General features: G+C 57.2%; 4 protein-coding genes across 4 annotated transcripts; 3 read left to right on the top strand and 1 right to left on the bottom strand.

The window, feature by feature from the left end:
- Window positions 1–827: 827 nt before the first annotated feature.
- PG997_011675 (polyketide synthase) lies at window positions 828–1,233 on the top strand (the record flags this gene model as incomplete). Its single annotated transcript, XM_066815990.1, has 2 exons — window positions 828–870; window positions 932–1,233. 2 exons carry the CDS (start codon window positions 828–830, stop codon window positions 1,231–1,233), a joined length of 345 nt encoding a protein of 114 aa, XP_066665280.1.
- Window positions 1,234–1,358: 125 nt separating this feature from the next.
- Window positions 1,359–1,715, top strand: PG997_011674 (uncharacterized protein; the record flags this gene model as incomplete). The annotated part of the gene is made up of 1 exon (XM_066815989.1): window positions 1,359–1,715. The coding sequence occupies one exon, from the start codon at window positions 1,359–1,361 to the stop codon at window positions 1,713–1,715; it is 357 nt and encodes a 118-aa protein (XP_066665279.1).
- Window positions 1,716–1,810: 95 nt separating this feature from the next.
- PG997_011673 (polyketide synthase) lies at window positions 1,811–11,051 on the top strand (the record flags this gene model as incomplete). Its single annotated transcript, XM_066815988.1, has 10 exons — window positions 1,811–1,889; window positions 2,174–2,239; window positions 2,313–4,618; window positions 4,732–5,562; window positions 5,626–5,841; window positions 5,901–6,856; window positions 6,921–7,871; window positions 7,939–8,810; window positions 9,782–10,515; window positions 10,584–11,051. The coding sequence occupies 10 exons, from the start codon at window positions 1,811–1,813 to the stop codon at window positions 11,049–11,051; spliced, it is 7,479 nt and encodes a 2,492-aa protein (XP_066665278.1).
- Window positions 11,052–13,070: 2,019 nt separating this feature from the next.
- On the bottom strand, window positions 13,071–13,804 carry PG997_011672 (uncharacterized protein; the record flags this gene model as incomplete). The annotated part of the gene is made up of 2 exons (XM_066815987.1): window positions 13,071–13,326; window positions 13,386–13,804. 2 exons carry the CDS (start codon window positions 13,802–13,804, stop codon window positions 13,071–13,073), a joined length of 675 nt encoding a protein of 224 aa, XP_066665277.1.
- Window positions 13,805–17,308: the final 3,504 nt, after the last annotated feature.

Here is a 17,308-nt window from a genome sequence, read left to right as displayed (position 1 = left end):
GCCGATGGATACGGCCCAACGAAGGATTTTATCTGTGCTTCGGACAATTAACTGCTTACCTGCTTACCTACCCAGCCTCAGGGTCCATACGTTGCAGATCTTGGCGCATGTACGATGGGACACGGGACAGAAATAGTATTGGTCCACTTTCCGAGAGTATGAGAAGATGATTATGAGCCGTGTAATGATCAACATATGGCATTCTCTTGTGTGGGTAAATTCGATGCCGAACTTATATCCGGACACGGACATTAGCTCCCTGGATGGATTCTCCGTTGAATCTAGTCCCGCGGTGGATAAAGCGGCACGGCCGATCTCATACCCGACGCTTTGGAAGATCCCCCACTGGACCCTTCTGAGCTCCGCTGTTTGTAGATTGCATCGAAGCGAGGCAGGGTCCAGATTTCGGTGTCAGCTTACATATCCAGCATTCGGGGAATTATTCCGGGTGCTTGGTTCCACGCGAACCACAGTACTGGGACTCGATTTGGTCCTTGGTCAAGGGTCTGCCTTGCAGTGTCAGCCTTGCCTACCCATCGTGATAGGAATATCGCGGTGACTGGGTATGGAAGTCTAGGTGGTGGGTATGATCTTGCGTACTAGTTCCGACGGTGATGGGAGTTGTTGCAATCGATATCTCGAGATTTACTTAAAGATCCGAAATGGTCCTCTTCCGTTGTGAATATTTCCCATCAATCTCACCATTCTTCACTTTACCGGAGTCTACCACAACCCAACCACTCGTTCTAAACCGTTTTGCATTGCCTGTACTATAATTTCACTCTTCCTATTCTGTACAGTTTGATAATTCATCATCATTCGTGAAAATGGTCCTTGTCAAGGAGGACCCGATCTGTATTGTGGGAATGGGTAAGTATCTCGTTGGTATCTACCACAACAGCAGATTCCAACTGACCGTCTGGAATCATAGCCTGCCGCCTCCCCGGAAACATCTGCTCTCCCGAAGACCTTTGGAAATTCATCGTCGAGCAAAAGACGGCCCAGGGCCCTGTACCCCCTGAGCGTTACAACCTCGATGGTTTCTACCACCCGTACAAGGACCGCAGCGGCAGCATCAACGTGCCCGGAGGATACTTTGTCGACGAAGATGTGCGCCAGTTCGACAACAACTTCTTTGGCATCAACAACCTCGAGGCTACCTACATGGACCCCAGCAACGGAAGCTGCTTGAGGTCACGTTTGAAGCCCTCCAGAGCTCCGGGACGACCATGAAAGCCATATCCGGATCGACTACCGGTGTCTATGTTGCCAACTTCTCGGTCGACTACCAACCCGGGCAGACGCGTGACCCGGATTACATCCATAGGTATACCGCTACTGGTTCAGGTGCGACAGTCATGTCAAACAGGATTAGTCACATTTTCAACCTCCTGGGACCCAGTTTCACCGTAGACACGGCCTGCTCGTCCTCGGTCTACGCACTACACCAGGCCCTAAACGCCATCAAGGCCGGTGACTGCGACAGTGCCATTATCGCCAGTGCCAACTTGGTGCTGTCCCCTGAGCTCCACATCGGAGCTGCAAAGAGCGGTGTCCTTTCCCCTACGGGAGCATCTCATACGTTCGACATATCCGCAGATGGATACGGTCGTGCCGAGGGTATCAGCGCCATCCACGTGAAGCGTCTGTCCGCCGCGATCCGGGATGGTAACCCCGTCAGAGCAGTCATCCGGGGTAGCGCCGTCAACGCGTAAGTCAAACCATTACCTGATGTCAGTTGAGGCCAAGCTAACCGGATTGGGTATACAGGAGCGGTCGTACGCCAGGTATCTCGTTGCCGAGTGGTGAGATGCAGGAAGTTGTTATGCGCAAGGCGTACCGAAATGCTGGCATAGATACCGCTGGGACTGACTACGTTGAGTGCCACGGTATGTTGCCTTTAGTCTATTCAATCTATCGCCTCAACTTACTAACGGTTCTTGCCATGCAGGTACCGGCACTCCGGTTGGAGACCCTATTGAGGTCAACGCCGTCGGAAGGTTCTTCCAACGGTGTGAAGGGCCCCCACTTCTCATTGGATCGGTATGAAGTTCTCCTGCTTCTATCATTTTATTTCATCTGGGAACACACTCTAACTGCTCATGCAATTGTTAGGTGAAAACGAACGTTGGTCACAGTGAAGCCGCCAGTGGTCTAACATCGATCCTTAAAGTGGCTAAGGCCTTGGAGATTGGCAAGATCCCGCCCACCTACGGAATCGTCAACTTAAACCCGAAGTGTAAGTATCCCTAAGTATATAGCTCTTCCACTTGATCGGCGGATGGTAACTTGCTAACATGTCGCCTTCGCAGTGATACTCAAGGAGGCCAATGTCAAGATTGCCACCCAGTTGGAAGACTGGCCCAGAGACCTGCGCCGTGGTAGTATCAACTCATTCGGTTACGGTGGTGCCAACGGTCACGTCATTGTCGAGTCTCTTGCCAGTTACCTTGGTCAGCACGCACCCAGCCCCTACAATGGTATCCGATCCAACGGCACCTACGTGAACGGTCATCAAAAGACTCTCACCAATGGTAACACCAACGGTCACACCAACGGTCACACCAACGGTCACACCAACGGTCATGTAAACGGGCATACCAATGACCACACCAATGGGTACGCAAATGGCCATACCAATGGCGATGCTAATGGTCACGCAAACGGTGACTCGTTCTCAGACGATGACGGAGCCCGTGTCTTCGCGCTGCCCGTCTCAGCATCATCTGCGAACTCACTGAAGCCCCTGGTCCAGCAAGTGTCCGAGGCGGTCTCGAACTGCAAGGACCTCGCGACGGCCCAGAGCATCGCCCACACCCTGGGCAACCACCGCGACCACCTCCGCTACCGCACCTTCGTCCTCGCAACCTTCGACCCCTCCTCCCGGAAGACGTCCCCCATTGAGGACGCGAAACCATACGGCGCCCCCGCCTCCGACCCCCTGCCCTTCGGCTTCGTCTTCACCGGCCAGGGCGCGCAATACCCGGGCATGGGCAAGGAGCTCCTCTCCCAAGACCGCCAGTTCCGCGACACCATCCGCGGCCTCGACGACATCCTTCAGGCCCTCCCGGTGCCCTACGCGCCGTCGTGGACCCTCGAGCAAACCCTCCTGGACGACGCCGACGTCAGCCGCACCAACGAGGTGACGCACAGCCAGCCCATCTGCACCGCCGTGCAGATCGGCCTCGTCAACATGCTGCGCGGCTGGGGCGTGCAGCCGGCGTCCGTCGTCGGCCACTCCTCGGGCGAGGTCGGCGCCGCCTATGCCGCGGGTCTATTGACGGCCACGCAGGCCATCCTAGTCGCCTACTTCCGCGGCTACGCCGTCGGCGAGCTCCGGTCCAAGGGGTGTATGATGGCGGCTGGTCTGAGCCCGGCCGCGGCGCAGGCGCTGATCGAAGAGAAGGCTCTCCAGACGCAGGTCCGCGTCGCGTGCGTCAACGCGCCGGAGAGCGTCACGCTGAGCGGGTCCGTCGCGGCGATCGAGGCACTCGAGGTCGAGCTGCTGAAGCAGAGCAAGTTTGCGCGCAAGCTGGTGACGGGCGGTCGGGCTTACCACTCGCACATGATGGAGGAGATTGGTCAGTTGTATGAGGACCTGCTCATGCCGGTGTTCCACAACAAGACCAAGGCGGAGCTGTTGGCCTCGGCGAGCACCGCGAGCAATGTCACGATGTATTCGTCTGTCGGCCACAGCCCCGAGGGTCTGAAGATCATGACCCCTCACAGCGCTGGACCAGCCTACTGGCGCCAGAACCTCGAGCAGCCCGTGCAGTTCAGCGCGGCGTTGGCGCAGCTGGCCCAAGACGGCAAGAAGACGCACTTGATCGAGATCGGACCTCACGCCGCGCTCAAGGGGCCGATTGAGCAGATCCGCAAGTCCATCGGGATGGATGCGAAGAACCTGGTCTACTCCTCTACGCTCATCCGCAAGGAAGTCGCCAGCGTGCGGCTCCAGACTCTGGCCGGTACCCTGTTCACCAGCGGCCATGCTTTGGAATGGAGCCACGTCAACGGACTGGATCTATCGGGCCCCAAGATCAAGACGCTCCACGGATTGACGCGATACCCGTGGGACTACTCCGGCGGTCTCCTCTGGAGCGAGCCGCGCGCAGCCGTCGAACTCCGCAACCGGAGCCACATCCGCCACGAGCTGCTCGGCACCGCCGCCCTGGCCGGCAACAAGATCGACTTCACCTGGCGCAACATCCTCAAGCTGAGCGAGATGCCCTGGTTCCGGGACCACAAGGTCGAAGACAAGATCGTCTTCCCCGCGGCCGGCTACATCGCGACCGCCATCGAGGCCATCTCGCAGGCCTCGGGCATCAAGAAGCAGCTCCGCGGTCGCCAGCACGACTTCGCCTTCGAGCTCCGCAACGTCAGTGTCAACGCGGCGCTCATGGTGCCCGAGGAGAACGACGCGGCGGGCAAGGACCTCGAGCTGCACACGACGCTGTGCCGGAGCAAGATCTCGGGCGCGAACTCGTCCGTCGACTGGCACGACTTCACCATCTCGTCCCTCTTCTGGGTGGAGGGGCAGACCACGCTGCACTGCACGGGCAGCATCCGCGTTGTGCAGGGCAAGCGCAAGAGCACGGCCGACGGCACCAACGTCCGCGTCGAGAACACCGAGGGCTTCGACCATTGGGCCTCGACAAAGCGGTGGTACTCCAAGGGGGAACCAGGGGGCTCTGCTTCGGCCCGCACTTCCAGTCTTTGTCTACTTTGAAGACGGACAGCGCCCGGAAGCGACGCGAGGCCATCGGCACGACCCGCATCGAGCCGGAGATCGCCGCCGGCCCGTACGAGTTCTACCCCGTGCACCCCATCACCATCGATGCCGCGATCCAGGCCGCCTGTCTAAGTGGCTGCGCGGGCCACGTCGCCGCGCTCAAGGTCTGGCTCCCCGTCTTCATCTCGAGCTGCTACATCCAGCCGTCCGCCGGAACACCCCTCGGCAGCGATGCCGAGGGCGAGGTGCATGTCAGGAGCGAGGAGATGGGCTTCTCCAGCACCCGCATCGACGCCACCGTCTACGACGCCAGCGGCGCGCCAGTCGTCGACTTGAAGGACTCCCGCATCGCGCTCTACACCGGAAAGAGCGCCATGGCGGCCCCGGTCGAGCAGCAGAAGATCGACAAGGATGATGCGGACGCCAGTATCCTCGATACGCCGATGGATCTCTACACGCAGCGCCAGCCTACCCTCCGGGTGCAGTGGAAGCCCGATACGACGCGCTTGTACCCCGAGGCGGCGGAGCAGCTGCGCTCGTACGTCACGGAGTTCGTGGAGCGACAGCACCCGGACATCCGCGACGATGAGAGCATGGCAACCATCGGCGCTCTACTCGCGCTCCAGGGCCACAAGACGCCCCGCATGCGCGTATTGGAACTCGATGGTGATACCAAGGGCTACAAGGCCGCGCAGTGGATGAACATGCTCGGCCGGGGTACTGCGTTCCCGCTTTGCCGATCCTGGCACGCCGGTCACCTGAACGGAGATGGCGAGCTTTCCATCAAGGATGGTGCTGAGGGTCCATTTGACGTCTTGGTCATTCCTAGGGTAAGTTTTTCCCCTTCCATCTCAAGATTTATTGTACTTGGTGACTGACTAGCAATGCAACAGCACTCCACGTTCACTGCTCAGGATGATTCTGCCACCCAACAGCTCATCACCTCGTTGGTGACGGAGCAAGGTATCGTCTTGGCGCGCAAGTCGGATGTTGCCGAGAAAGATCTCCGGGACTCTGGGTTTGATGTTTACGATGCCGGGAAGCAGGTTCTTCTTGCCGTGCGACCTATGCCGGCCACAGATCTTCAAGGTCGGAAGGCTCTGATTTTGGTAAGGCCCTCTCCTCTGTACTTATATGGCATGCACTGATCATTGTTGATGATATGTAGCAAGCCGCGGAGTGTTCCGACATCGTTTCCGCCTTCTCCGAGACCCTATCGTCGTACCTGCTTGAGAAGGCTGGAGTGGCTGATGTCAACATCCTCCCGATCAGCCAGATCCAGACGGTTGAAGTCAAGGAGACCGACATCTGTATCTCCCTGGTCGAGACCGAGATGGAGTTCCTGGCCACCCTGTCTCCGGAAGACATGGACAATCTCCGCGCCGTAACCAACACCGCGAACGACCTCCTCTGGCTCACCGGAGCCAACATGCTCGGTGCCACTCCCGACCCCACCCTTACACTATCAAGCGGTCTTTCGCGCGCCATGATGTTGGAGCAGCCTACCCTCCGCTGGTCGGTGCTCGACATCGGACACGCCCAAGACAAGCTGGTGGACGCGACCAAGGCCAACCAAGTCTGTGGCAACATTGTTGACGCCCTCATCCCCCGCTACGACAAGGACGACTGCGAGTTCATCTCGGTCGACAACGTCCTGTACGTCAGCCGGTACAGCCCCGACTTCGACACCAACTCGCTCTTCCGCCAGCGCCTCGAGCCGCAGGACATCAAGACCGAGAAGAAGCCCCTGGGCGAGCTCGGACCCGCTCGTCTGGCCATCAGCCGACCGGGTGTCACCGACACGATCCATTTCCAGCAACTCCGCGAGCCCGAGGGCGAGCAGGCGACGCCGGCTGGGTTCGTCGACATCGAGCTCAAGGCCGTCAGTCTCAACGCCAAGGATGTGTACGCCATGAGTGGACGCGTCGAGACGCGCCAGAAGACCACCGGCTTCGACTTCTCCGGTGTTGTCACCTCGGTCGGTTCCGGCGCCGACGGCTCGCTCAAGGTAGGTGACCGCGTGGTAGCCTACGCCCCCTTCCACATCGGCACGACCGCCCGCGTCCCCGCCGGCTGCGTGCACCGACTGCTCGACCACGAAGAATTCACCGTCATGCCCACTTTGTTACTTGTCTACGCGACTGCGCTCTACGCCCTCAACGACCGCGCCCACCTGCGCGCCGGTGAGTCTGTCCTCATCCACGCCGGGTCTGGCGGCGTCGGCATCGCCGCCATCACCCTCGCCCCTCAACATGGGCGCCGTCGTCTACACCACCTGCGGCTCGCAGGCCAAGCGGGACTACTTGGTCAACGAGCTGGGCATGGATCCCTCCCACATATTCAGCTCGCGCGACGCCTCTTTCGTGGAGGGTATCATGGACGCCACCAATCAGCAGGGTGTCGACGTGATCCTCAACTCCCTCGTCGGCGACCTCATGCACGACGGCTGGCAAGGCTGCCTGGCCGACTTCGGCCGCTTCGTCGAGATCGGCAAGCGCGAGCTGCTGGACGCGGGCAAGCTCGACATGCGCACCTTCCTGCGCGGCGTCACCTTCACCGCCTTCGACCTGTCGGAGCTCTTCCACTCCAAAGTCCCCGCCGTCCGGCGCGTCTGGGACCGGCTTCTGGTCGAGACGCTGGAGCTCTACCGCGCGGGCGAGATCCGGGCCCCGCCCATGAAGGTGTTCCTGGCCACGGAGCTCGCGCAGGCGTACCGCTTCTTCGGCAACAAGGACCGCGTGGGCAAGGTCGTGATTTCCATGGAGAACCCCAAGGCGCGAGTGCCAGTCGCGCCGCCGGTGTACTTGAACCTGTTCGATCCGGAGAAGGTGTATCTTCTGATCGGATGTCTGGGTGGGCTCGGTCGGAGTCTGAGCCGATGGATGGTGACTCGCGGGGCTCGCAAGTTTGTGTTCCTCGGTCGCTCGGGGGCTGATAAGCCCAGTGCTCGGGAGCTCGTTGCTCGCCTGGAACAGAGCGGTGCTGCTGTTGACGTTGTCCGCGGAGATGTCTCTAGCGCCGAGGACGTCAAGGCTGCCGTCGCGGCCTGTGTAGCTTCCGGGGGAAAGGTTGGCGGTGTCGTTCAGGCTGCCATGGGCCTACACGAAGCTCTCTTCACTCGCATGCCCAACTCCGCTTGGTAAGTTCACACCCCCTCTCTCTCTTCATTGAAATAAGCGTCACTAACCAGAACCCTCCCCCAACAGGCACACCGGCATTGACCCCAAGTACCAAGGCACCTGGAACATCCACCACGCCCTCGAAGGCCACGACGCGGCCCTCGACTTCTTTCTCCTGACCTCGTCCGTCTCGGGCACCGTCGGCACCGCCACCGAGAGCAACTACTGCTCTGCCAACGGCTTCCTCGACGCCTTCGCGCGGTACCGCCGCTCGGTTGGCAAGCCCTGCGTCTCGGTCGGACTCGGCATGATCTCCGAGGTCGGCTACCTGCACGAGAACCCCGAGATCGAGGCCCTGCTGCTGCGCAAGGGTATCCAGCCCCTCAACGAGGACGAGTTCCTCCAGGTCGTGGATCTCGCGCTTGCCAGCGAGGCCGCCGGCCGGGTGGAGGAGGCGCATATGTTGACGGGTCTGGAGCCCGACGCGGCGCGCCAGCTGATTGCGCAGGGCTTCGATGTCACGACGCACGGCGTCCTCGTCGAGGCGCGTTCGGGTATCCTCATGGCCTCGCTCAAGGCCGAGCAGGAAGCCGCCGACGCCGCCTCCTCGCGGTCCCAGGGCGCCCACGACTCCGCCGCGCAGGCCGCGGCGCCGTGGTTCCAGGACGTGCCGCCGGCGCTGGTGGCCGGCTTCGCGCCCGAGGCCAGCGCGCCCTCCATGCAAGACGCGATTTTGCGGCTGGTCAAGAAGCGGTTCTCGAACCTGATTCTACTACCCCTCGACCAGGTCGACGAGAGCAAGCCGCTCGCGGACTTTGGGGTGGACAGCATGATCGCGTCAGAGTTCCGGTCGTGGTTCTGGGCCGCGTTCCGTGTGGATTTGCCGTTCTTGGACTTGATGAGCCCGCAGAAGAAGTTGATTACTTTGGCGGAGTTTGTGGAGGAGAAAGTGCTCCAGAGTGTTGCGAAATAGAGTCGCGTTTTCCCTTGTATCATATAGTTGTACAAACTCTTTTCCTAGTTTTATAGATTTCCTTTTTAGAATTTGATAGACCATACATCTTACATCTCTTTCTTAACGTTGCAAAGCCTGCTACATAGATGACGATATTTGATATGATGTCTTGTGTGAATGAATAAATTTCCAATAGTATGTTGCGAACAGCCTTGATATTACTATACACTGCAGGAACACTCCAACATTCACGAAACCCATGGATCAGCAAAACCTTAATAGCGGTCGGAAGATACGCAAGAATATGTTTCCCTTTGTCCCCTTTCTCCAGTCGTCGTGCCTCAACCTTTCGTAGAAGAGCATAGTACATTGGCCGTTGGAGGACAAGGAAGATGTCGTAATGTGGTATCAGAGGCGACCCGAAAGTACAGTAGGTGGCTTGCGGACGGTAAAGAAATACCGGCGTATGTGTGGACAATCATCCGCTCTTTCCCGTCCACCCCTACTTCCGGGAAACCAAAAAAGGGGCAGTCCGGTGGCCCCGCACGATTTCCTGCGCCGAGCCGACTCCGAGATGGCTAGCCACGGCACTGTCGTCTGCGAAATCCGCGACCCGGTCTCCTAGACGGAGCTTTGCAAAGGCTTACTAGACGTAAACATAAACAAAACAAGCCTGAGCTGGTAGCGCTCCATCTCATCCGCTTATTTCTAGAGCATAATACGTTCTTCGTGAACCAGAGCACTCGCAAAGCTTAAACCCCCAATCAATGGCGACATCAGGTCGATTTGATACCACGGATTAAACTTTCGCATAAAAAGACCACTTGCCCTGTGCTATGTCATTTTCTTCTTCCTCTGGAACATTTACAGTGTGAAACATCTGAATTCCTGTCACCCCAACCCAACATGACGACATCACCTGGCACTGGCGGAGAAGCCGCATCTCGTCTGAACTTGATGGACCTGCCCGGCGAGCTAAGGAACGAGATCTGGGAGCTGTCCATCCCCACCGACCGCGTCCTCATGATCAGCATGTTCGACTACAGCGCCAGGCCCCTGCCCCCCCGCCCGCCATCGCCTGGGTCTGCCGCGAATCCCGCTCCGTGGCTCTCTATCACGGCCGCCCTTACACGTTTCTGGACCCCGCCGACGCGGGCATCGACCCCAACTTCCCCGATGACGACATCGACGACAACGATAGCGACTACCAAACCCCAACGACGACCTGGTTCTCGCCCGCCCTCGACCGTGTGCTGTTGGCCGTGACGGGCTACCGCCGCTTCCGCGGGCCGGGCCAGTCCCTGGGCGCCCTCGCCCGCGACGCGCAGCACGTCCTGGTCCAGACCGAGGCCTTCTTCGCGGGCGCCGCGCGCACGCTGCCGCGGGGCTCGCGGGCCCAGCTCGTCCGCAGCGGCTTCGAGGCGTTCCCCAACGCGCGCAGCCTCGGCGCGGTGCGCGTGGGGTTCATGGTCCGGGACGGGAACAAGACCAAAACGCGGGGGCGGGGGCGGGGGCCGCGCGAGGTGTGGGGGTGGGTGTACGACGGCCGCGGGGGCGACTACCGGCCGCTGGAGAACTGCAAGGGGCGGGATCTGGAGCCAAGGGTCCGGGTCGTGTCGGATACGACGTTTGTGCGCGCGCTGGAGAGCGCGCATGCGCGGCTGACGGCGCCGTGCAGTTGTTGGTTTGATGAGGGGAGGAGGAGACAGGTACGGGTGTTGGCAGAGAAGAAGTTGCAGATCTCGGTGGCGGCGAAGCTGATAGCAATGGCGACGAGGTAGCAGTTACCGGCATTCGCGACAGCGGCGGCAATAGCGTCGAGAAGCGTCTCTGGGAACACCAAGAAGATCCGATGGCCCACCATCTTGATCATGGCCTCTCGGGGCTGTGGTCGCCCCCCTCGAGCTACCACGATCTCCCCGCGGAGCTATGGAAACTGGTTAAGATGTGGTTCCAAATCCAACAGGAACAGTGGACCCCCATATCAGAACCGCTGCCCGTCAAGTTGGCGGAGGGCCGTGAATGGGCCCAGAGGCGCCGCGCCTGGACCGCGGCGATCGCAGAACAGGCGCCCCACGTCTACGCGGCCGAGATGAAGGTCTACAGCGACGGCACGTTCCGCGCTTCGGCCATACCGAACTGCGTGCCCAGGGGAAGAGGAGGGAGCCATGGCGGATGTGGCCGGCTCCAAGGTGAAGAGCTCGTGGACAGGCTTTATTTACTAAATCTATATGAAGCGTTTTGACAGGGTCGCCTCATGGGCATTATCACTGTCGGGGCATCGGCTGGAGTTTGGTTTATCTAGGATTTGAGTACAAAAGTAAACAAAAGTAAGCAAAATATAACTGATATGGATCGGATTACATTTAACCACAAGACGAACACAGTGATAAGGTCAAGGGAGAAGGGAGGGTAGTGGTACATCTCCAAAGGCCATTTAAAAAAATGCAAAAGAAGAGGGCGGCTCAAGGCGAACTCGAAATCCATGCCTCCCGGAAATTGAGCGTAGATGACTACTTCCTGGCGACTACTTTTACCCACTCAGCTGTTGTGCCTACATCCCCGAAGGAAGAACCGACTGAGCATCACTGCAGGGAACGTCTGATGGGAGATTCAGGTGCTGTTAGGCATTATGAGTAGGCCTACCCAAGGTGGCAGCAGCAGCTTGGCTGCGAATGGGGGCATTGTTGTCAAGCTACCTAGGTACGTACCTAACTGGGAGAGGGACGTTGGAATGGTGGGGGACGGAGAAGGGGGAACAATCACATATGCTTCACATTGTAGTCACTGTTTCTGAGCAGAGAGGTAGGCGGATTTCGGGGCTTATCCTTCCTCTTCCAGTGATTGTTCCTTAGCAGCCCAGTCTATCAGCTGTAATTTCCCGTACAGTCTACAAGTTGTGTTTATTCTGTTTCTGGATGTCTTGCTTATTCCCAGCAGGGTCATATCAACCTCCGAGGGTTGATATGCGTGCTGCCAACTGTTGCCCTTGCCCACCCCCTATCTGTCCGCTTGAGGTGGCATTGGGGCAAGCTAGGTGGTGCTTCAAGGCGTTATGCCACATAACTAAGAAACGAAACCATCTTCCAAACCACCATCCACTTGGGTGGCATATGGCCAGTTGGGAATCAGTACATATTTGCTTGTAGTTGGTCATCTCTCGGACCTCGAAGGACTACTTTGCAATCCACTCCGGCCATGTAGTCACCACATGTGCGTCGAAAGGTCCTCTGAACCACTGAATACGTATTGGATGACTTCCCCAAGTCATAGCAAACATGACACATCCGCTGCCGCTACAAACTCGCCTGCAGTCGAGCCTTGGCCTGAGCCCTTGACACCAACCCAGGACCATCCACCAACCTAATCAAGAGCAAGTTGCAATCATAGAAGTAAATCTGCAGTACAACCCAAGTCACCTAGGAAAGCATTCATCGCCATCTATATTATCACACCTCATGCAAAGAAACATGAGCCCGTGACCTGGACAGTGATGGTACTTGTTGCCCCTGTCGTAGTGGAACGGATGCCTGTACATCACCCACGTTGAGTGCACTGAGAACATGACGTGACAAATCCCAGTCGTTGCCAGCCCTTGTGGGTCAATCAGACTGATCGCTGGCTTTCTAAGCTACAGCCTCTCAGACTGTGTGATGAAGATGGCAACGCATTCGCCACTCATGCTCCCTCAAAGATGACAGAATGTTGGGCTTTGACGGATGAACTGAGCGTAAGGGAGAGGCCAAATATCGGTCGACTTACCATCATGAACGACAAGCTTCCATCAAATATGGCGTCACATCAATCATCACACGACCAATTACTTGTTTCATCAGACAGGGCACTACCGAGAAGATCTCAAGACCATGAGCAACTTGATGAGACATCATCTCATGAAAGAGCGAGCAGCAGAAGAGGGAAAGGTCATGTAAGTCAATAATTCGTGTCAGGAGACTCGCTTTGCCTGCCAAATGGTAGGTAGGTAGGTGCTATGCAAATGTACATGAGTGGAGACTTAACGAAGGTTGGCTTTGGCCCTCCAAACGTCCCCTGGTACCGACCCGACCATTTGTCACAATTTTCCAGATATCCTGTGTGTTTCTTTTCGTTTTGGGCGGCCTCGCCCCGATCGTCAAAAGCTGGACTTTCGTAGCCCAAAGGCTCGAATATACACCCGCCAACGCCATGCTGAGAAAAAATTGGAAGCGATAATAAGACATTTGTTCGTACAACAGAACGGCCCCCTTGGTCATCGTGCGGGACCTCAGGCCTCAAAGACACTCTTGCCTTCGCGCCGGTTGAGCTCTCGGAGCACGGCCACGACGCCGTTGGAGCGTAGCCTCTCGAGAACCATCTTCATGCCGTCCCGGGACTTGATGATCTGGTCGTCCGTCTTGTTCGAGGCAATGGACTCGATGCTGCTTTGGATGCGCTTAGCGCCCCAGCCCGAGATCCATCCGAAGCGGCCTCGGGAATTCTCCTCGTTGGCGGCGGCCTTGTCGGTCTTGCGACTGCCGAGGCTGGACCGGTAGGAGAAGGTGGTGGAGACCCAGGTGTTGGTCGACAGGGGACGGGCCACGGCGGAAGAGAGGCTCGAGTTGTCGGCCTGGTCGGGGGTGTGGCCGAGTAGTGCTGGGACTCGGTGACGCTCAGGACACCGGTGAAGTTGAGGTTGCGGCTCTCGGTCTTCATCCAGCCCTCCTTGATGTCGACGATGCTGTTCTCCAAGACGTAGCTCGACTTCTCGCCGGCACCGCCCGTCACGCTAGCAGGCAGCAGTTTGATGATGGCGGAGGGCATGCGCGACTTCTTGAGGTGGATGCGCGTGGTGTGGAGGCGGCCGGTCTCCGGGTCGACGTGGGAGTCGATGGTGTCGGTGGAGAGCACATGGGCGGAGAAGGGATTGAGTTGAGGGGAGTAGTATCGGAGGAAGAAGGCGAGGGTGACGGTCGGGAAGGGGTGAGTGTAGCTGTGGTTGGTCGTGTGCGTGAGAACCATGGTGGCGGTTGGGGCGGGAAGCACTGATCGAAGTCGGTTCGTGAGGGCTCGAAGTCGGATGCAACCGGTCGAATTGATCTCAATTGAATTCGAGAAGGATGGAACTGTGGTCACACGTCCTTCTGACTCTCGACAGACTTGGTTGGTCGGTGTGGTGGATTGGTGGATTGGGTGAGGCTGGATCGTCAGTCGCAGTCAAAGGCAGTCAAATTTTGCCTTGACATGACAGACGATGGTGTGAAGACGGAGAGGGAGATATAATGACAGGCAAAGAAGGGAAGAGAGCGGGGGAGGTCGAGGAAGCTAATGGGCTTGGATTATTAGATGGAAATATTGCATGCGGACGGGTGTCACCACTTTCCTTCCAACCCACGGCCTGAGAGTCGAGAGAGCGAGCGCAGGGCAGGAGTGCAGGTGGTGGTGTCGATGTGTGTGGCTCCGACGCCAGACTCGAATGATGTCGAACAACGCCCCCTTGCGAAGAGAAAGTTGGGCCTAGCCGGAATGGTTAGGTGGTGAGCGGCAAGCCAATGCCACGCACTGGCAACTCGCAGGCTCGGCGACCGATAACTCCGCCCAGGCAGCTTCTAACAAATTAATCCAGTCGCCCCGATTGGCTGGAGGTGTGCTCCGCCCCGCAGTAAGCTCTATCGAAGCCCTCCCATTGGCCCAGGATTGCCTTTTGGTCACGCGATGCGGGGTCTTGTTGCCTTTTTGGCCCGCCGCTGCAAGCCTCGATTCAAGCCCGCCTGTGCCATCCAGTCCAGCTTGTCCAGTCAGCCAAACGTTCTGCCAAAGCCCAAGCACCAAGCTCAATCCCTGGGTATGTTGGTGGCAATTACCCCAGACTTCGTCCGGAACGGGTTTCGTGCGGCTCAATTGCCCAACTACTATGATGCCATCTGCTTGCATAGGTTTGCACAAACATCCCACCGACATAACATCAATCAATTGCCAGCATCGTTTTCGTGGAAATGCAGAAGACCCGATATCACCAACTTGGCTGACCGTCGTTTCTCGACGTCTTTCGATCCTGTTTCACATGCTGCATGTCTTTGTTTTCCGGATGGGTAACGACGCTGCAGCAAAATGCGCGCACGAATCGCCGCATCAGACCACGCATCTTACGATCATCTCTGCGAGATCTCAACTGGGCGGATCTTGGCTGCATCGGTCCGATGAATCAGCAGCCCCCTATGGATATTAAATGCCAGCACGCTGCACACCGTTTCTGCCCATGTTTGGCAATATACCATATCCTTATGAAGTGTGATTGATCGACGGGTAGTGACTGCTGCTGAGCCAAGCGGACACAGATTGTCGTCACTTGTCGCGCTTTAGGTGCTACATGTCAGCGCATCGTACGGTACGCTGGAATCGAGCCACGTCTGCCCATTGTCCCTACCTAGGCTCCGACCGCGACGAGTCGGGTGTAACCAGGACGCTTTTGAGCTCGGGACTTTCCAAAAGTCCAAATGCCCTCCGCCAGCAAATGCGACGATTGCCCCTGACTCTGGATTCTGAGAGCAACAAGGCCCTTTTCTCCTCTTCTTGCAGATTAGCTTTGCGGGAGTTAAGCTTACTTCGACCCCCGGCAGTCCCTGCCTGCTGCCCGGTGCTGGGTGCTGCGTCGTACGTAGTCGTATGTGCGGTGGATGTTCTTAGTCATGAACCGATTGCCAACCCATGGCCTCCGATTGGCACAGCTAGCCACTTGCGTCTGTCGTCGGGAGCGGCTCGAGGTGGGCCTCTTGGGACATGCAACCTGTCCATCACTTGCATCGGATTCTCAATATGGCAAGTTGTCTCTGCGCCTCCATCCGTTCCGCTCAACTAGGGGCAGGCTGAGAATGGAAATAGTCTGTATTTGCGCCCCAATCGAGTGGAGTCTACCATGCGTCTCAACCAACTGAACTCTCCTGGCCGTGCTGCATGTTAGGTCTATCCAAAGTCTCTGTTTTCCCTGTCAACGCCATTTCCAATGTCACTGCCAATATCAATAAACAATGATAAGTAGCGAGTGCCGATAGCTGACTGCCCACGCGACTGAACTGAGCATATTCCGATTGGTCCCCGCAGGTCACACTGGTAATACTTATTGATCCGCGATACCTAACGCCAGGTTCCGTCTCATATTCTTTTCTTCCCCGTCCAGCCAAAGTTCCATCGAATTCAGGGCAGACTGGTTTCCCATTAGACACGATAGCATGCATTGACTCGAATCGTATTCTCTGATGACTTGGGTAACCAGCCAACCCCTTTCCAAGTCAGATGTCTCCGTCATCACTCAACATGTCAGCTGGGTAGAAATTTTGGAAGCAACACTTAGCCAATGCAATCTCCAGATACCAATGCCAAAGTACTGGGCGAACGAGAGGCCACAGTTCGAGCCTTGCTGTCGGCGTGCAAATGTTCAGGAGTCTCCCCAGAAAGACGTAGTTGACTTCTGGGGTTCCAAGATGCATGGCCAGATTCAGGAGATTGGGTTTACTCCAGCCGAGGTGTTCAGAACCTTTGAAACCCCAGAAAGTCACTTGGTCGAAAGAACCGTCTTCGCAGCCACTGAGCCATGGTGTCGTCGGTAGCGGAAGCGCCGACGAGCTCCGCAACTCTGCTACAGTGCCGCAAACTCTTTGCAAATCAAGGTTTTTCACACAAAAAGAGAGGTATAAATATGACCTCCAACTAGCAGTTTTTCGACTTACCAACTCCCCTTCTGTTCTCATCTATGAAAGCACATAGCGATCCTTCGATTACGGGGTAATCCTTTGCACTTGGAAAACCTCGGCGTTGTTTGGCCTTTTGAACCAGAGACCTTCGACTCTAGCATGTTTGAAAGGCCCAGGGGTTCTGGTTGCAAGCCGCCTCGGGATGACGTCGAGGGTATGGTGGGAATGCGTTGTTGTGAGGGAAGGAGTGTCGTCCGTCCTGGGGCTTCCAGGAAGGCGCGCCTTCTCTCCGCAACCCAGTGGGAATTCCAAGCAAAGGAGGACCGATACCTGTGATGAGTTGAACGGCTTACGCAACACTTGAAGAAGCAGTCTATCTATTGGAGAGATCTGTCTTCCTAGTTGCTTTGCTGTGTGACTGAGGTATCCATCAGCTTCGCCCTACAGCCGGGTGGCTAATCGACATATCACAGTTGATACGTGTCCCAGCCGATGTATACACCCAGATATGATGGACGTAATCCATAGTGCTCATGTTGGTCTTGTGTTGATGAGCATTTGGAACTATTAGACGCCACTCAGATAGTTGATGCGATTCATCAGATGCTGTGTTTTCTACTGGTTGGTCATGTGGGATATCAGCTTTTCGCCTCTTTTTTCGTATCAATGAACCATCGATCTGCGCTGACCCAAAAGACGTGTAACAAGCCAGGAACCCCATGTGACTTGAGATACCACTGGCTCGATCGTGTGCAAATACCAATCAATGTGACTTTGTTATTGCGTTCCCCCATGCCCATGTTGTACATCTGGGGAAGGCGGGAAGACGTTGCAA

The sequence above is a fragment of the Apiospora hydei genome (assembly GCF_038363865.1).
Source record: "Apiospora hydei strain CBS 114990 chromosome Unknown utg000008l_segment0_segment0, whole genome shotgun sequence".
Classification (NCBI taxonomy): Eukaryota; Fungi; Ascomycota; class Sordariomycetes; order Amphisphaeriales; family Apiosporaceae; genus Apiospora; species Apiospora hydei.
The sequence above is the reverse complement of the archived record's forward strand: the minus strand, read 5'-3'. Positions and strand labels throughout refer to the sequence as shown.